Source organism: Siphateles boraxobius, unplaced genomic scaffold, assembly GCF_051911475.1.
Source record: "Siphateles boraxobius isolate OS27281-9 unplaced genomic scaffold, OSU_SipBor_1 130, whole genome shotgun sequence".
In the NCBI taxonomy this organism is placed as follows: Eukaryota; Metazoa; Chordata; class Actinopteri; order Cypriniformes; family Leuciscidae; genus Siphateles; species Siphateles boraxobius.
In genome coordinates this window covers 31,987,147-32,008,079 of record NW_027508734.1, presented here as the reverse complement: position 1 = coordinate 32,008,079, position 20,933 = coordinate 31,987,147, and the positions used below count along the sequence as shown (strand labels likewise).

At 36.1% G+C, this 20,933-nt stretch overlaps 2 protein-coding genes across 6 annotated transcripts in view; one reads left to right on the top strand and one right to left on the bottom strand.

The window, feature by feature from the left end:
- phkb (phosphorylase kinase, beta) overlaps positions 1-4,963 on the bottom strand; it is a 68,667-nt gene extending 63,704 nt beyond the window's left edge. Inside the window, exons 1-3 of one of the 5 annotated variants that reach the window (XM_077229261.1) lie at positions 4,838-4,963; positions 3,563-3,659; positions 2,272-2,358 (exon numbers count right to left, since the gene is read on the bottom strand). In XM_077229261.1, the coding sequence (XP_077085376.1) occupies positions 2,272-2,358; positions 3,563-3,617 (142 nt within the window). In that variant the 5' untranslated portion in view covers positions 3,618-3,659; positions 4,838-4,963. Of the gene's footprint in view, positions 1-2,271; positions 2,359-3,562; positions 3,738-4,837 lie in introns of those variants that run through there. The other 4 variants (XM_077229263.1, XM_077229259.1, XM_077229260.1 and 1 more) reach the window with 4 other exon arrangements.
- A 34-nt stretch (positions 4,964-4,997) lies between these two features.
- The window catches only part of itfg1 (integrin alpha FG-GAP repeat containing 1), a 142,670-nt gene continuing 126,734 nt past the window's right edge, over positions 4,998-20,933 (top strand). The window contains exons 1-6 of the mRNA XM_077229264.1: positions 4,998-5,220; positions 5,527-5,611; positions 6,588-6,721; positions 6,890-6,947; positions 8,150-8,224; positions 8,311-8,405. Coding sequence (XP_077085379.1) covers positions 5,022-5,220; positions 5,527-5,611; positions 6,588-6,721; positions 6,890-6,947; positions 8,150-8,224; positions 8,311-8,405 — 646 coding nt within the window. The 5' untranslated portion in view covers positions 4,998-5,021. The remainder of the gene's footprint in view (positions 5,221-5,526; positions 5,612-6,587; positions 6,722-6,889; positions 6,948-8,149; positions 8,225-8,310; positions 8,406-20,933) is intronic.

Here is a 20,933-nt window from a genome sequence, read left to right as displayed (position 1 = left end):
CATGTTGCATATAATGTGACGCATTTATATACAGTACACACGGCAATCATTGTAAGCGGAGATGCATTTCAGCTCTGAGGTAGACTGCCAAAACTATTACTATCTGAATTACGAAAGTTACCGCATTTATCATTGTAGGATTCGTCTTATAGGGAATGACATGGGGATTCACTTTCAAAACAGGATTACCCAGCGCAAACGCTGTACGTTTGTCTGCTTCAACCATGACTCAAAAGGATCATTGAAATGAGAGGCATCCTCTCTGTCACTCTTTACTCTTTGTTCTCTCTCACTTCCTCCCTCACCCCACAGTGCTCTCATCTCAGTGTTGTCTGTCTGGGGATTTTAAATGAGCTTTAGGAACAGGCTGAATGTCTGGATGGAGGAAAGAGATTGAAAATATAGAATTTGTACATGAAGTGTTCAAGAAACAAGGCTTTTCCATCGTTTTTGAAGTGGATGAAACAAGTTCATCGAGCACTCAACTAATGAGCTGAGGAGTTGAATCAGGTGTGCTAGACAAAATAAATAAGGTGTTCTTGAAATGTTCAAATATTCCACAATATTAGCAATATCCCACAATATTTTAAGCCAAGCAGCTGAAGTCTGTGCATTGAAAAATAAGGTCAATCTGTGATGTTTAGGTCATACTTTGAATTCCTTTTTCTCTATAGGAGTAAGAAGGTCCGAGTTCCCCAAACTATGGTACGCAGACTCAGAGAAAGCAAAACTACTTGTGGCGACTGGCCATATTATGCCATGTTATGTATATATCATCAACAAACCAGCAATAAACAAATTGGAGATATTTTAGTGTTCGACAAATACAGGGATCCTGCAGGTTTTATTATGGTAAATAAATAAAGAATATTGAAAAAGTCTTACAAGACCAAGTAAAGACATTTTTTTTCTCTAAATTTAAATATCTAGGGAGAAACACAAAGAGGTGTATTAGCAACACTTCAGAGTTTGAAAATATAACTTCTAAAAGATATCCATTACTTTTTAATTTTACACCAAAAAAGTAGCTAGACTACAACCTACTGCATTTTCTGATTACACTTCAAAAAAAAAGAAGTTCTTCATCAGTATTTTTGTCTTGTTTTCCAGTGCAACTGCCTAACGATTCTTAAATCAAGACACATTTACTGGAGATACAAAATGACACAAAATATGAAGTCTGTGAAGTTGATCAAAATCAAGTGAGTTTATAATATCTGGCAATGGGCACAGAAAAAAATCAACTTAATTCAAAGGGAAGTTTTTGTAACTCATTGACAGATATTTGATCTTGTTTAAGCACAAACTCAGTTCATTTTGTTCAACTTTTCACGACTTACATTTGCTTCTCAAGTAAACGATCAAAGATGTTTAGATATTTGTATTGGGAAAACAGGACAACAATACTGAGGTAGATTCATCTTTTTTTGCAATGCATGCAACATCATGCCATAACTTTTTTTAATTTAAGATTTTCTGCTCATGTAAAAGTGAATTAAGCCTTTTTTAAACCTTTATGTGACACGCAGAAACCCTGAAAATAAGACATACACTAACTAATCTAAATGACCTCAAAAAGAGAGACTAATTTTTCTTAAGAAACTATACAAAATAAATAAATATATGAAGAAAACCATTTTAATATTACATATGCCATTCATCTTGCAAAGCAGTATTTACCTATTGTCATGGTGAAAACTAAAATAGAAAGCAAGATTAGGTGAGAAGAGAGAAAGAGATAGAGGGTGGGTAGGAAAAGAGATGAGTATTGATTAAGAGCAAACTGCACAGCAATGAGAAACTATACCAGCTCCAAATTAATCTTTTAGTGCTTGTACTCAAGTCATTTGCTGGGTATTATTATTAAATGTAATGGTTTTGAGATTTTTTGAAACCTCCAATTAAATTAGGAAACATCTTTCCATAATTAAATATTTTTTTAAATAGGAGTAAACATTGGTGCACTTAATACACAGATCAACTATATTAGGGAAAATCAGTAGTCACTTTACAATTTGTACACAACTTGACACCTTAAATGAGTTGCTTTATAAATGCGTACTTTTAATTAAAATAAAAAGAAAGGTGTTGCAGCTAGATTAAGGCCATTAAGCAATATAATGAGGTTAAATGCATCATTAAAACCATAATAGAATTCTCAAGAGATGTTCGCTTACAATCCTGAGCCCTCCATACCATAACATCTTCAGATTGGCCTCAATTATTAAGCCTATATGAAAAACAAATTACATACAGGGCATAAATTCTCACCTGCACAATAGAAGCGGTCAAGTTTCTCCCAAAGGGGCTCATCATCCCGGTGCAGTATGGATAGCTTAAGGGGTTCATAGATGGAGCCTGATCACAAAAAAGCAGACATTGATGTTACAACAACCCTTAAATCTGAACAGATAAGAAATATTGTGATGCTTATCTCATCTCTAGATGCAATTCAAGAATCCCTGGATGGAAGTGATGAGCATACACAGTCAGCATGGCTTTCTGATGATGCTACTGTATAGATTACTGACCCGCTACAGGCTCACTTACGGCTATTTAGTATGCTGAGGTTGAGCTGACTCACCAAAATCAAAATGTGCTTCAATTGGTCTCTGTAACCTAAATGGTTTTCTGTTCCATTTACAATGCTAAGAGCAGCGAAATGCAGATTTACCGGGGTGCAAAGGCAGTAAAGCATGCCAAGAAAATAATCAAAGCAAAATGCAAAAGACTAAAGCTATTGTTCACCAGATGCATATATCAAATCGAACGTCACTGCAAACACACACAGCTTGATAGCAAAATTGAAGGCACTGGCACAAACTCTGTGAATAATTGAACCCGACAACAGTAAATTCAGTTTTGTTTTGTTTTTTTCTGAGGAGTGAAATTCAGGGGATCCCCATCAACTGTAGCACTATTTCAGACACATTTAACTTTGGAGCAATTTACATTTTAATAGAATCGACCCAAGGTCAATACCTCAGGTACTGAAAATTCACATTTCCTAGCAAATTAGCATAATTCCCATCAGCTTTTAAGTAGCAGGGACAAAGCCATCTCTTTTTAAGATAACTCTAGCTAAGCAGTGCACATCCAAACGGGCAAATGAAAGATACTCCTCATTTTAGTGTCACCACATTGATATAAAAGTAACTTGCCTCAAGAAGCATACAAACACTCTGTTAACAGATTTGATCAGACATTGACAGAAAGAGACTTCATTACTGATTTGATTAATCACAAAATTTCCCCCATGGTATTATCAAGGTTTATTTATGCCTAACCCCTTAAAATAACCTGAAACAGCTAGAAACATTAGAGATGAATCACTAGAATTATTATTTGCTACCATAAAAAAGAAAAATAAATTAAGCACCAAATTTCAATTAGGCAACAAAGAGTTTAATTTCTGAACCAATACTGTTAGAGAAATGTATTGGCTTTCATTTTGTTTCATGGCAAAATTAGACCGTTATTAATAGTATTCTATCCAGATACTTCACACTATATCAACTGCAACGCAGCTTTTCCATGGGTCAAGCCCTTCATCCAAACTTACCAAATTTCCGGAGTTTGCGATGGACATTCAGAACCTCTTTGGCAGTGTTGGCCATTTTTCATTAGGTGAACTCTACGCCAGTCCTCTATTAGTTAAACTACAACATTAGTATAATTCACATGGTTAGAGAGAAAAGGCAAATTACATGGAATCACACAGAGAAATTTTCCAATCTTCAGGCATGGTTATTGAATGGACATGCAACAAATCTCATTATACACAACTGAAAGTGAGATGATTTGGTATGACTGATGTGAGAGGATGAGATGACAATTAATATACATATGCAGAAATGACGATGACACCAAACAGACTACAATCCTCCTAAGGAACTTCTAAAATTATGACTAATAATTTGTGATGTGTATTCAACTGATTGATTGTGTGAAGAGCATATTGAACAGCTCTATAACATACACTATACTTCCCCGCATACAGTATATGTAAAGCGATATACAGGCCTTATACAGGCCTACTATATAACAAATCTTAACTGTCATTTAATTGTTTAAATCATTGCAAAACTATTTTTTCGCCCAAATCGAATATGCTCAATGCGACTGTAAGGCATGACGACATTTAGAGATTATAAATCATTGAACACCATGAATTTCTGTAAAGCTGTACAACTAAAATTGGCATGACTATTTATTTTAAAGGAATAATTCACGCAAACTATCGTATTTTTTACTCACCTATGTTATTCCAAACCCGTATAAATTTGTGGAACACAAAAGTTGATATTAGAATGACAGTCACTGGTTACATTTATTGGATCTTTTACATACAGGTTTAGAATAACGTTACGGTGAGCAATCTTCTATTTTACTGTGTGACATCCCTCCAAGAAACAAAGAAAAATAGTAGAAAGAAACTAAGTGTATTTTTACTTATTTATATAACCACAGGTGGATCCTGAAAACTGTCAAGGGCTACTTGAGTTTTAATGTCAGTCTGAAGCAGATGCTAGCAAGCACTGAATTAAGAGGGTTAAAAAGCCTTTTCAAAATCTTAGACATTCCGGGACTCAAGTCTTTTAAAGTACTACTCCTTAAAAATTCAGAGCATGACGTTCAGAGTGCAGTTAGGCTCTAAATATAGTCCTTGATCAGCGTACACTTCTCGCCTGACCTTTAGGCTTTGCTCTCTGCCACACAGACACGACACCTGATATTAATAAGCGCCTGCAAGACGGACAATGGATCAAAATGCAGCGAGAGTACAAATGTGCACTGTTTAATCGTGCCCAGTGCCATGCATCTCAAAAAGCCAAACCTGATCGCTTAGATCTGGCTTTGAACTCCAGCAGCTTCCAGCCGACATCCGCTAAGCTTGCCATGATAATAACAGCAAAATAAAAACATCACACTCACACTGCCGTTAAGGCACCGACACTGTCGCAAAGCATATATGAACCCTACTGGCTGCCGTAGAACGACGTGCCGTGTTCCAGTTTGTGATGAACCAAGCTAACAGCAAAATGTTGCTGTCGTGGGCTTGTTTTTTGACGTTATTATTAAGTTTTTTCGGACAATATGTCACGTTTGCATTGCAGGACGTTACTAGGGATTTATTTGCCTTGGAGAATTATGGTACCGTTGCGGCTTTCGGTGACTTCAACTCTGATAAACAGACTGACATTTTCATCATCAGGAAGAGTACGTAACTTTACAGTTACAGTTCTGCTAGCTGACGTTAAGATTAATAAGGTCTTAAAATCACTCTAACCAAAGTTTAACTTGTATGTTTTATGTAAGGTGATGCTTATTGTATATTATGTGTGAGCTTTGATAATATATCAGCGGGTGTTTTGTGTATAACTCACCAGTGTTATATTATTGTTGCTAATGACAGGGGGTGTGGCTGGATACTCCACTAAAGTAGAGTACGTAGGTGTTATTGGTGATAAGGTCAAACATCCTGATAATCTTTTGTTTTATGGATTTTTTTATTTTATCTTTCAGGATCTGAACTGTTGATTTTCTTGGCTGATCTTAATCCTCCTTATTACAAACCTAAAGTCAACCTGACTAAAGAGGTTATCTCAAGGTGAGAATATATACTGACACACACTAACCCTATAAAGCCTACTCTATTACATTGATGCTTACTCTTCAACTCTGGTAATAATTTAATTACCTTAAATTATATGTTTATGTCTGTAAAGCTGCTTTGAAACAATCTACATTGTTAAAAGCGCTATATAAATGAGGATGACTTGACTTACATTTAAACATGTTCAAAACGTTGCTAAAACCCCAATCTTCTACATGCCTTATTCCCTCTGACTCATAGTTCCAATGTCAAGCTTTAGCTTGTGGTACACATATCCATTTTTGCTGTGAAATATTTACTGATTAATTTTAGCCAATGAAATAATAACTTTTATATTGTTATTAATATTGCAAGAGAATATTTACTGGGCTAAAACTACTCACGTTTAAGTCAATTCAATTCACGTTGATTTTTATAGCGCTTTTCACAATACACATCATTTCAAACTGCTTTACAGAAATTTTGAAGTCCATATCACAATTTAGAGTTTTCTATTATCAGAGGTAACTTTCTAAGTTATGTATTTCATGAATGTACCTATACAAAATCATAGTTAGCTAAAAATTTTGTAATTTAATGCAGATACAATAAGCTCATTGAAGCATATGTCATTTTTAGAAAAATAATGTTAATAATGTATGCATCAAATATGGTACAACATGCGTTTGAGGAATGCTTATTTGTAAATCTCTCAATCATCATTGTATTGCATTGCATTATATCTTTTGCTGCTTAAAACTCCTGAGCTTTGATCATAAGACATTTATGTACGTAAAAATCAAATTTTTACAACAAGCTATCAGAATTTAATCGTACTTTTTGGCCATATGAATAACAACATCTGCACCAAATGGCATATTTGTGGTGAATAAAATGTATGTTTTTTTTCCCACCTCAAGTCTGAGATCCATATTCTCACTGTATCATACTTGGTGTGTGGTGTGTTCATGTGTTTCTCTGGCTCTTTCAGTGACTTCAGTATAACTAGTGTGGTCCCGGGTGATTACGATGGAGACTCTCAGATGGATGTGCTTCTCACTGGCCACCTAAAGGACTCCCCACTGACAACTGTCTTCATCTTCTGGGGACATAACCAAACTTTGGGTAAACTCTGAAAAAAATACATAAAGAAAAAAATGTTTTGTGGAAGTGCTTTCATAAAGCATTTATTTATTAGATGTTTTTGCCTAAATTGATGGTCATTGAACTATACTACAGCAGCGATTCGCACTGTTTTTGTAGTGTAATGTAATGTTTTCTATTCTCTTACAGACCAGAAGGAAATGATAGAGATTAACAGGACCTTTAATGATCAGCCCCTTGTCATGGAGTAAGTGATTATAAATATACATTTATAAAATTGTTTTATAAGAATAGTTTGGGAATTAGGGCTGGGAATTGACACAAAGTTCATGAGTCCATTCACAAGGTCATGATTTGATTCAATTGTGATTTTGATTCAGTTCGATTCAACAAAATTATTTTAGATGTATAGCAGGTACAGTACATAATTATTACTAAAAAAAACAACGAAGTCAACTAGTTCTGTAGACTACACAGGGAACCCTGTCATATATGGTACAATTAGGCCTACTATAATATTAAAAATTACAATTAACAACTGATTTGTATAAAAACATTTAAATTGCACATAAGGCAGTTTTTTATAATAATCATGTTTTAATAATAATTTCTTAATGATGTAGTTTATACTCCAATTGTTTTTTTTTTAATATAGCCTAAACATTTCAACTGTGGCTGTCCTAAAACTTGTTTTTATGACAGATTTATACAAACATATATTAAATATTGAAGAACAGGTTTAGAAAAAATATAATGCATATTGAATATGCTATATAGAGCATATGTAGCAAAATGCTCCTCTCTAGTGTCAATTTTTCTATTTAACTATCATGTTATGGTCATTAAATGCCTTTTTTATGTAATGTTATGTGACATGGTTTATAAGCGGTCTTATTAACTTCTTTCTGTGGTTGAAACACTGATTGAGCAGTTACATTTCGCTAAGTTGTAATGTATCTTTCAACATCTGATGTTCATTCATGTCTACGTTTAGTAAAACGGAAGAGATGATCAGTTTACAGCGATCTGTCATGCCACATTAAAGGTCGCCAAAATGCTATTTAATGTTTGAATTTTGAATCAGAATTTGATGGGAGGTGCGCTACAAAACACAACAAGTTAAGTTTTGTTCACGCATCCATGGAAAACAGCATAGACTAAAAGATTGAATTTAGGAAGATTTAGTTCATCAAAATGAGAATCAATTAAAATCGAGAAATCAATATTTTTCAACTCAGCCCTAGTGGTAATATTATATAATATCTATATATAATCTTGGTCTTAAACACCACAACTCACTGATGAGGATTGTAGTAATTTTAATCACAGTCATTGTGTCATTGTTGAAGTTTTGTAGTCCTCATCCTCTCAGTGAACAAATACAAGCTTCCCTAGTAAAGTTTCTGCTTTTGCAGAGGTCTAATGTCGCTTTTTCTTTTCCACATACAGCTTTAATGGGGACATGATTCCAGACATTTTTGGATCTGTTGGTAGTTTATCAGAGGTTTGCTATCTCGAGACAAGGTAAGATTTATTTTGTCTTGTTTTTCTGCCTGTACAACAAAAACAAATGCACAGTGTACAAACCATGCTGTTTTATCATTTATCAGAAAACAAAAATGTGAGAATGCTCTCGGAACTGATGTCAAAATGCGCATCCCTCATTCCAATGCTTTCATTGACCTTAACAAGGACTTCACTGCCGGTGAGTAATACTACTTTGGTCTTTCCTCCACTAAGTCTTTTGAAGTGTCAGAGAAAATATTGAAAGGTCTGCTGCTCTGTGGGTTGATTTAGAGAATTGCTACTTTTCTATTCTGTAGCTTTCAGTTAGCATTGCTGAAGATGTCATGCTGAAGCCCATTTGCCGAGAAACGGCCTAGAGTGCTGCTTGATTTATTTATGAATTAGGAATGCTACCTCTTTGATTGTTAACACATCAGACACTCAGGTGTATTAGAAAATGCCTGTTTCTAAAACTGCTTTTTGTTGAAACAACAGATTGTCATATTTTACAATTAATTAAAATTATGTGTGTGCTTTAATGAAAGCAGCGCATTAATATAGAACAGAGAATAAAATGACTATAACTACCTGTAATTTAAACGGTTTATAGTAAGTGTCTTACATTTTAGACACAGTATTGGCTGTTTTTGCTCTATTTCGCAAAATAAAATTGAAAATAGTTCCAAACAAAGACATAAGAATGTTTTTTGCTTCTCAAAACACAGAGGTGTTTCATTACTGAATAAAGATTTAAGAAATTACAAATGCCTAATTTATCCTGTACGGTGAATGTAAGAATAAGTGCAATTGTGTACTACAAGTTTGTGTTTGTCATTGTTTTTGTGTGAAAGACATTTTACACATTTTTGACTTCTTGTCTGCAACTTCAAATTCAGAATACAGGTTTGTGATTATTGTCTATGAGTGCTAATCTCAACATTCAACTTCAAAAAAACTTTTTTTATTGGTCCGGTTTCACATCAGAGCTGTGAGTGTAAATTGTAGCGTACGTACAAGTACAAATATTTATTGTACAAGTTCTCAAATTCACATCTACATGCTTTTGAGTTTTGCTACTCTTTTACCTTAATAGTTTTTGCTATGGTCTCACAACTCGAATCAAGAATTGTGAAATTGCATTAGAATCTAAAATTGTGGTATCAGCCCCACCAAACCGCCCCACATATCCATGCAAATAGGCCTACATTAGATCAATATTCAAAGTGACTGAGACCAACAGATATTCACGTTTTCTACGCAGCTGAATAGCTTAGTTTTACAATTATTCTTCATTCTGCATGCGGTCTTTGTCGGGCTTTTTCTCTCCCCTTGTAATCCTGTCATCAAGATAGGATGCTTCCTGAGTGCTGTTTTTCATCTGGGAAATACTGTCCCATTTTTATAGTAGGTCTAGTGGGGAGTGTGTGTTTGTGTGTGTGAGAAGTACTGCAACTCTCTCGGTATTTATGATGTGTTGGGTTGTGTGTTTTAACTTTAGCATGCTGTGGAATTCATAATTTGTTTAAATGTGGCCCTAAAATTAGTACTTTTATTCAGCAAGGATGCGTTCATTTGATCAAAACAACAGTTATAAATGTTTTACAAATATATTAAAATTGAAAACGGTCAATTGAAAAAATACTAAGCTACACTACACAGCTGTTTTAATAAGGAATGTTAATAAGAATGATAACTGAAGGATCATGTGACACAGAAAGCTGGAATAATGTCCAAAGAAAATTCAGTTTTCCATGACAGGAATAAATTACATTTTAAATGACATTAAAATAGAAAAATATAATTTTACATTGTAATAATATTTGACAATTTTACTATTTACTATATTTTGCTCAAATGCAGCCTTAGTGACCTTTTTTCAAATAATTTAACTGGTATAATATTGGGTAATCATGGTAATTCAATCCATCATGGGTAATTCAATTATGAGTAATGTAAATTAAAAAAAAAATCAACTGCAGTCTGAATGTAGCCAAAAAAATACTAGTGTACTATTGCTTTCTTGCCTATATAATGTCGTCATTTGTCTTATTGAAAGGCTGTACTGTCTATAGTGGCTCAGAATCATCATAACTGGTGAAGCCAGCAGAGTTGTGCATTTCAGCCATAGACTGTAAAAAAAGATGAACGACACCTTCACTCTCTTCCATTGTAGAAAATACTCCTGCAGATTCAGTTAGTACAGTTTACTGCAGAACATCTCATTATGTCGATGTGAAATAGCTAAGCAATTATGGAAATGTGGAAATTAAAGTTAAAGCTCCAATCTCCTCCTGAAGATCGCATTGGTCCCTTGGTGCCTCAGTGACTACTTTGCTCAGAGAAGCTGTTAATCTCAGCTGTCAATCATGACATCACACCACCTTTTTAATAGAATCAAATAATTAACTAAAACCAAACTTATTTTTTAAAAACGAACACTTGAACTTACATCATCGTGATAAATGCTACGTAAAATGACTGAAACCAACTTTGGAAAAAATTTATTTAAAGTATAATAACAAGGGGGGGAGAAAACGGGTTGAACCCTTTTAAATCAAATGATCTCTCAAGAGCTGTTTATGAATTCAAAGCCGGTTAAGAGTTTCCTGTTAACCTTGCCTGTCAGTCACATAAAATTGACTGTAATAATCCTCTTGCACTATGTGCTTCTAAAGGATGAAAACAGATTTGAATGGCCTCTTGTACAATTCTGTGAAAGTCTTTCTTTCCATTAGTGTATTTGAGACTTGGAGTGGTCATGTGTCTGTCACATTGGCGAAAAGAGACTTAAGCATCTCATCCCGGAAAGGGTAAAGAGGTCAAAAAGTAATTTACTAGCCAATATGGACCAGCACAATTCATCCATTCTAAAACAAAGCCCTTGAGCCACTATAGCACTTATATCCCACCCTCTCGATGGAAGACTGGCATCACTGCCACCCCCAAACCATCTGGACACTGTTCTGCTGCCACATGAACAGTCGTACTGTTGGGTCTGATTGGCAGACAGGACCAAGAAAGAATCTCTGGACCTCAACAGCTTTCAGAAAATCACAGCAGATTAACAACAGCCCAAGAGGGGGGAAAAAGAGCACACCCATGTCAAAATCATCCACCACTTACTCTACAATTATGGCTGTCTTCTGTGGCAAGAGTTGGTGTAAGGAAAAGACCTCAGTTGGGGGTGAGTAGAGGCTTTCAGGAAGAGAGATCAGCTGGAACTGAAGGCTGTCTCACTGCCTTCTGGCTTGTCTTGAGGTTTCCATAAGAGGTGATTTATTTTTCCATTCGTTAGAATGGAATCTAGATGGTAGGTTAATTTACTATTTAATAATAATTTTGGGGTGGCAGGTAAAAGCCGCACATATGAAACCATAACATCCACTGCATTGCTGCATCAGCTAGAAGTTGTCAAGGCCTCATTTAAAATTTAAAGTTTAAACTTTAATGACATGAAATATCAATTTTCCTTGATCTTTTGACATATAAAAGGTCTTTGTGGGGTCTATGGGGGGTGGTGATGGCGCAATGGATAAGACACATGCCTTTGGTGTGAGAGACCCGGGTTCGAATCCACTGTGAGACACCAATGTGTCCCTGAGCAAGACACTTAACCCCTAGTTGCTCCAGAGGCGTGCGACCTCTGACATATATAGCAATTGTAAGTCGCTTTGGATAAAAGCGTCAGCTAAATGAATAAATGTAAATGTCTTTGTACCATTAAAACATTCTGTGTGTTTCATAGCTTAAAACGTCCTCGTTTTTATAAACAAAGCATGTATTAAAAATAAATATGAAAATCAGTTTTCAAATCCGCCGACGCTCCCCTCTGGGCCCCCGTAGTTCCGAACGGGCTCAGCGTTTTCCATAGAGATACACAAACAACATGGAAAATAAACAAGACCGCGGCAGGTCCTGCACAAGCACACCCGCCATAATTTGATCTGGGGAAATCCAGATCAAATCCCAGGACGGAAAAATAAGGTTAAAACTTGTTTTGAACAATTTCTTTGTCATCTGCAGATTAATTTTAAGTAGGTCGATTTAAATCGTAAATCGGATTTTTTGTAAAAAAAAAAAAAGAAAAGTTTTTTAAGGCCATATCGCACAGCCCTAGTCTCTGTACAGACTTCAGAAGGATCGGAAACAAGTGAATGGTTTATTTTAATGGCATCCCAGAACATGTTGGAAATTATATATTTGTTCTAGGGGTGTTGAAATTAATCTTATGCAGTAACAGGTAACTTTTCTGACTCCTGCTTAAAACCCAAAAAGCCAGAAGGATCTGCATCCTATGCAGTAATAGACCATAATTGATTATAGCCTATCGAGGGTTTTCACTACACGTCATCGATCCAGAAGTCGGCCATTTTGGAGGCACTGAACGTAAACAGTGCCACTGAACTGAGCGGACTTGCATATTTGGCTGATTATTGATGCTGAAAAATGGTTGTGTTTTGGTCTGTACTAATCGGTCGCATCGGGAAAAAACATTTTGAGTTCTATAGACTGCCAAAAGTTAGAGAAGAGTGAAAAAAACAGATCAAAGAAGGTGTTTGTGGTTGAGAGAGGCACAGCATTAGCCACATGTGTAAATGAAGCGTTGACTATGGCTAAAATGTTGACGTAAAGTAATTAAATATGGCTACATTCACACTGTCTGTCCAAATCCGATTATCTTTGTATCCGATCGGTCTTTCAGCATGTTCCCTATATCAACGTCTGACGTTTACATTTCACGTGGCGTGAGAAATCCACATACCACGCGACATCCGATCAGAGCATTCAGACTGAAGCGGATTTCCTGATATATGATTTGAATAGGATTTCAAACCACATATGGATGTAGCTTGAAACGGATTTCATGTGCTTTTTTTGGACTGACAATCTGAACATAGCCTATGTCGGGATAAGAAATAGAAGGAAGAATAGCGGTAAGGTCTAGAGAAGCTAGCTCATTCAGATCTTTACCACACATTAACTTTAGTTTGTCAAAATTCCGCTCTCTTTCCTGCTTACTAAGTCCTTCTCTATATGATTTTGCAGCTTCCATGTGTTTTTTCTGTAGTTTAGACATCATAAATTAGTGTAAATAATGTGTTCAGTAGTGCATAAACAGTGCAATCCATGCTGTTGTTTACATAGGAGTATCTCCAATATGGCCGCGCATCCGGATCCGCTTGCATTGCCGTGCAAACACTCTATGAACCGAAAACGCTTTCTCTGCTCGACCTATGCTAGTGGAAACGCACCATGCAGATTCTGGGAGTTGCTGTCTCTGCCTCCTGATGCATACATTCAACTTGAATTATCATGAAACCATTAAGTCTAATTTTCAAATATTTTTTTTGTTTACTATATTAAGTTATATAAACAATTGCATAGAATATATATTTTATGTATTATTCGTAATTTAATTAATAAAAAAATTGATAAAGCGATTTTTTTGTCGAGCGACGAGAATACTTTTTGTGCGCAAAAACAAACAAAAATAACGACTTTATTTCAACTATTCATTTCCTTCTCTATGGGCCTCTAGTCAGTTAACTTAGTCTAATAGCGTAGAGCTACGTCACACGTAGGTCCACTATTGGCCGACGCTGGTCATGTGGGTGATGCGTGTGACGTACAACAACAGATCATACGCTGTTAAACTAGTGAAATGACTCGAGTCCCACAAAGAAGGAAATGAATAGTTGAAATAAAGTCATTATTTTAGTATTTTTTGCGCACAAAAAGTATTCTCGTTGTTTGATAAACTTAAGATTGAACCACTGTAGTCACTTGGACTATTTTAACGATGTCTTTAATAACTTTTCGGGGCCGGCAAGTTTCAATCCCTGAAGAAGCCTATGAACTAGTATGGAGGAGTGATCCACATCTCAGATTTCATCAAAAATATCTTAATTTGTGTTCCGAAGATGAACGAAGGTCTTACGGGGTTGGAACAACATGAGGGTGAGTAAATGCTGACCGAATTTTCATTTTTGGGTGAACTATCCCTTTAAGAGCGGTCACATTTTTCGGGAGCTATGAATTTGACCCGTCATATTCTGTGATCTCAAAGTAATAGGCCTATGCATTTGTAAGGAAAAACTGTAGGATCTCCAACATTATTGGGTAAGTATAGTTAATAGTAATAAGAATACAGATAAGCATATGTGTATCAGACAATGAGAATATACTAAATGAAACCATCATTAACACAGTCCTGCATCAGACAACAACAGCGCTGCATAATGTCCACATCAAACGAATGTCGACGCCTGAGAAGGCAGAAAATTATTCCAGAAGTTCCAACAACGCACTGGTTCACCTGCAGACGTGTAATAATCTTCGGAAACACTACAATTTCTCTGTTCACACTCCCCTTCATCTGCCAGTAAATTTAATGCTCATATCAGCTCTGCCGCCACCATGTTTCCTTACAACACCTCAAAATACGTAACATTTATAGCCTATGTTTACCTGTTGCCGAGCCCCGCCTTGATGTAATGATTGCCAGGGCGGGAGGGGGCGGGGACGTGATCGGCTCGAAATGCATTTTCATTTCGCACATTGTATTTTGCTACATTCATTGTGGGACATTTAATGAAAATGCAATCGCAAGTGTCTTAACTGTGAGTGTAAATGCAATTAAGAAAAATAACATTTAAATGATCATTTTGCTACAGTTTTTGCTTGAACATGTCAAACAGATCTAATCATTAATACCTTTTAATTTTAATTTTGCAACTTATAAAGCGTTAACATATTTATTCAATTTACATATTAAAACTAGTGTATGAAATGCCAAATGTAAATGATATAATTGATTTTTCATTTTCATTTTGCACCAATGTTGCACAAATTTAATGGAAAATGTAAATTCAAATACAGAAATGCATTGCCATTTTACATATTGCATTGTCATTTTGCATATTACATTTCAAATTGAATATTGCTACTCATATGCTTCCATAGATACTCGCCAATACGGGCATGTTAACAAAATTTTGTTTGACCGCTTAAGTGCAATAAGCTGCGCAAAAACACTACTCACAAGCTGTTTGAGAGGCTGCTTTATGTGTGCGCGCAAAGAAAACGCTCTCAGAGAGCGTGCAAGTACTGAATGCTTGAATGTTAAATTGGTAAGACTTAAAAAGACGTGTAAATGATACATTTTAGTAACAATGCAACATTGGCCGGACTGGGCAAGTGACAATTTGATCAATTGTTCCGACTTGTCTTGTGTCACCGCATGCAGCACATTTGTAGTGCAGCCATTTGTGTATTTTGAGATAAAGAGAGAGGGAGAGAGAATCCTTGTACTGGTACAGAAGAAACACTAACAGAACGTTTTCAAATTACTTCTTTGATATTGTAAGTTATAATATGTGTGTTAATTTACAACCTACATGCTTAAGTGAATAATTGTTTTCGGGAATTTCCTGGATTATAAGCGTGACTCCTGTGGGAATTAGAAAAATGATGCGCTATAACCCCAATCCCTTGCCGAAATCCAAGCCCTGTTTTTTTGTATAATGTTTTGTTACTCGCGTGCAATATACGAGGGGACGCTTGATATTATTTCCTATGCAGTGACATTAACAGCTGCCATTGACTGACAAGCCTTAAATGAACCACACCTAAAAAAACGATAATTTCAGACAGAGTGTCAGAATCAAAGACTATAGATATAGAAAGACTGTTCACTCCTATTACTTATGAATGGGTGAAACTGCAACGTGCAATAAGGTGGAATACGTCCCGCCTTCGGAGTAACAGAGCTAATTGCTGAAGTCATAGCATCACTCCAGCTGCATTTAGATGCTCTGGTTCCCATAGAAACCCGAGACTTGCGCTTGGGACTGCACATGCGCATTGGCTCGTCTAGCCTGAAAAATAAGCTTTTTTCATGCAATTTGAGCACAGGAAACAACTTTATTGGACAGTTCATGTCAGATTTTGTTGCTGATTTGAAATGTGTTATTTAATTGTGAGTTCGGCAAGCAGTTTTTGAGATTTCATGATTCCCTCATTCAAATTGCTAGGACTCGATCTTGGATGACCGAAATACGGCCCGGCGCCGTTGCAAATATGGCCGCCAAGTGAACAGAATTTCCTTGAAAGTTATAATATGTGTGTTAATTTACAACCTACATGCTTAAGTGAATAATTGTTTTCGGGAATTTCCTGGCCAGAATGAACGTTGAAAATCATAGTTTTTCCTCATTTTTAGTTTTTTTGTTTGCAAAATGACTTTATTAACAATGCATCTGGCTTTATTGGTTTATTACCAGCAATTACCCTGATGGGCTAATACTGCTGTGCTTGAGCAGCTCTGATGGCTCAGGTATGGCTAATGTGAACTCTAAAAAAATGTTTCATGATTTATCACATATACTTCTTTTCTATTGTCAAAATCAACTTTTGTTTATTATTTTTTTCATGATTAATGTGATAACATAATATTTTCCATATATATATATATAATATAATACATACATATTTTTTTTGTTTCCATGTATTAAACCAATCTCCATTGTATTAACTAAAAAAAATGTATTTCAATGAACTAAAAATTTGAAGGCAACATGTTACTTGCTTTAAGTTAAACCAACAATAATTTTTTACAGCGTGTAACCAAAGGAATGGTAAAGAGAATAGCATCAAAATGAACATGGAGAAGCCACATTCAATAAGTCCTTCTGGTGAATTTTCATTCCTTTTTTTTCTTCTTCTTCTGTTTTATGCATCTCTCCATCAACATAGAGATGCTACTGGCATCTGGATTGCATTTTCACATCTTCATAATCTCCTCGATAACCCCCGGATTCAGAGTGTGCAGCCTCGTTAAAAACGGAGAGTAATTGCCAAATAATTATAAATGTCATTATGCGCAAATATGCACAAAAGACACCAATTCTGCCTTCTGACTGGTTGCTAGGCAACCTTGTGTTGCAATGCTCCAAACTGCAGCCAGTTAGACTTGAAATCTCTCTGAGAGGGAGCGACGAGTTAATTGTCGTGCAATGTAAAGGAAACAGATTTTCCACATTAGGGGACTGCTGAAGTGGGAAGTTCATCAAATCATTATCTGCAGCAGTCTTCCAGACTAACACTCGCAGTTGAACATTTAGGCTACATTAGGCCAAATGGGCGTGATCATGTGCTGTCCCTCTCGGTGCTTTTTATTGTTTTTCCAATGGGACTTTAATGCATTTCCATTTATGTTTTTGCAAAAAGAGAATCATCCAATAAAGTAGCTGGATTTTGCAGACGATGCAGGATGATGCCACTATTTAACAGGGATAAATTTGGACCCATCAAGATTTGGAGTAATTTCTTATTGTATGGCACCCCAGAGACGTCTGCAAGACCTGCAGAACATAGCAGGGGGATAACACAATGACTGGGTGTTCCTACTTGTATAGACCTGGTACAGCTTTACTGACAAATAGCTTGAAACAATGTGCGTAGAGATCTCATTATTTTTCAATATGTATGTCTTCTCCCTGCCTCCCGGTTTTATAAGCAGTAAACATGCTCGAGGGAACAGAACTGATATACGGTGCCTTCCAGACAGTTGGCAGTAAATCAAAGAGCTAAGTTGTAGTATTTACATGATAAATAAAAGTTGAGGGAGCAGATGTGTTGTTGATACTGAGCTGAAGTTGTTCCAAGCAGTTGATGTCCAATGTTAATCTGTTCCTGAATAGTAGGCATGCTTAACACTAGCAGAGGCACCAAACCTGATTAAGTTCAGTGTTTATTAATCAAGCTTTTAAAAAAAAAAAAAAAGAAAAAAAAAAAAAGACTGTAACTTTATTTGACCTTCACTCAATTAGTGGCTGTAGCTAATGGAAGAGACTGTTTAAATGGATCAATGTCCCAGAAGACTCAGTAACCTGCCTGAGCTGGCTCAGATTCTCTTTCTCCCACTATCTCCGTCTTCGCTCTTCTCTTTCACTGTCAGCCACCCCAGGGCCAGTTTTATCAACCCACACGCTTTTTTTTTTGGGGCATTTTGTTTGTGCTCTGGGTGCTTGTTTAAAACTATTATGATTGCTTGCATTATGTTGGTGTGTTGTCGCAGGCTAGGCATGTATGCTTATATTCAGTAGCTTGTGCAGAATTGGTGGGAAAGAGAGATTTCACAATAGTGCATATACATACTATTGTAAATGGTGATAGGTAGACCTTTCCAAATATCTGATGTCTAGGGATAGTTCACCCTTAAGTTGATCCAAGCCAGTGTTCTTTTATTGGTCCGTTCGAAAGATAAAATGCTGAATTTTAAAGCTGTTTATCCACATATGGGCATTTCGACTTTTATTTCTAAAATAACATCACCATTCCTTAATAGCAATTTGGAGTTAAAAAGTAAAACAAAAGTTATGGCAGCAAAAATATATATTATATAAATTAGTGTTAATAATAATTTTACTAGTTGACAAAGTGGCCAAGTGAAATGTTTACCTTCCATAGAAAAGAGGTTGTGTTATCTTATTTATGCTCATTTCCACATATTTAAAATTACATCCATCCTTTTTGGAGAGATAAAATGCAAGACAGACAACAATTTCAACCATATTCTGTCAATTTTCTTATTAAGAAGGATATTTAAATAAAATGCTGAACACCTGACTGACCATATGACGTGAGAAAGCATATTTTCGGGTTGGTAGGATCCCACGTTCCTCCACCATGAATAAATCGTCATCTGAACGCTTGAGTTTTATTACTGAGAAGCTATACAAATTTATTTTTACAGACGTCCCCATGAGAAACAATTAACGTCTGAATAGAGCTCAAGACACAATGTGATCACATCACTGAAAACACATTTGAAGGTGATCTGAGACAGATTTTGACCTAATGTAATGAAGATGTGAATGCAAATGCATTTTTGTTGTCCTCACTCAGCTGTATGCAGTGTGTAATGAGGTTATGCCACTGCTATTAATCATGTACGTCAATTTGACTATTTTTCAGTGTGAAAAAAAAACAGACACTGAGCTTGTGTAATGTATTCCCCTAAATTAATATCTGATTCATGCATCAAATAGGAAACGCTTTATGAATATAAAATTCGATAAATACTGTATCAGATATGTTTTAGTTATCACTACCTCTTAAGTGAAATGTAAGTGGCATTGTAAGTCACAATGGAATGAAGGTGTAAATGCAGTCTGGCAAAAAACAAGAATGCCAGGTGTACAGGGTGCCATTAGTCTGCATAACTTTAAAATGTATATTGTTATTTACTTTTAATCTTCCTCTCCGTATTCAAACATGGAGCATTAGGCTAACTCATCACACAAGGTTTGGTGTCATTGTTTCCCGCAATGGCATGGCACACCATTTCGATTTATTTAGAAATGTTAAAATGTGACATTTTATGAACATTCCTCTGCATCCCACAAATTTGTTGTTTTATAATATAAATAAAACACAAAACTGTTTTATTTTACTCTTCTATTTTGTATTCCAACAAAAACAGACAGAAACTTATACAAAATGCTGTCAGTGGCCTGAGCATCTAAGCTTGTTAGTGCAATAAGTTGGGCTGCTTTTGCCATTTCTCTCTCTGCCAGCATAATGTGAGCGAAATGGAATAAGGAATATGTTGTGTTGGCATAATCCCCTCCACTCCACCTATGTTGTTCTCGTAATGGTTTTATAAGATTATAACACCTCAGAATAGCATCTCTCCATTTTATGCCAGCGCCGCCATGCTCATGAATGAAGTGCTTTGGGGAAGAAGAAAAAAACAGGGTTAGAGAAACATGGCGGATTTGTTGGCTTAGAAATTGGCTTATGTAGCATCTATTTATAGGTTTCAATTCTTCCCTGGCCTTTGATTCAATTCCCTGCTTTAACCCTCAGACCCACCAAAAGTTCTTCCCTATACATGTCCTGACTGCCAGCTCGATGAAGTTTGTTTCCTCTGAGAATAATTCCATTCAATATTCATTTAATTTAGTTCAATTCTCTCAACAGAGTGTGAAGAAATCCTCAGTCAGGGAACCGCCGTTGATCTACAAAATGTAGGTGTCTCATATGAGTCTGTTACCAAGCTGAAACTGGGTGGTTGCATGAAAAACCTTTTGAATCTCTGTTATCCTTTCAGTAGCTCACTGAGTTTCATTATATATTTTCCATACAGAGAGTTTATGTCTTCTCAAGTGAATGAAACGTCAGGATGGATTCAGATTCAGGATGCATGAAATACCCCAATTTTTCTGTTTTTCTGGGCTATGGTTTGTGTGTGTTTGTGTGTTTATAGTGGTAGAAAGAGATTGTGATGCTCATAGCTGTGGCATCGTGCAGAGACGACTGATGAAGGACTGACCTTGAGAAAGAGCCGGCTTTCTCTCATGTTTTCTGTCTCTTTTATTTCTCTGTTTCCGCCTCATGGCCTGTTTGAAGTGAATAGTGCACCTTACTGATTATAGTGGGATCACGCTGTGCTAATCTCAGAGGATAGGCTATAGCATGTGGCCTTCCACCAGAAAGGAGGAGTGACATGGTGTCAGCATGACTTAAGAATTCAGGATGAAGTTTTCACAGGAATGTAATTACAGATTTGCCGAACTGCCTCTGTCAGTACGTTACAATGGTGCAGGCTCTTTTGGTGTCCGTGTCCTGGCTCAAGGTGTCATTTGCAGAGTCAGGAACGCATAAGTCTGCCATCTGAATGTCATTTGGCTGGGGTATCTGTTTCAGTGATTAGTGACATGAC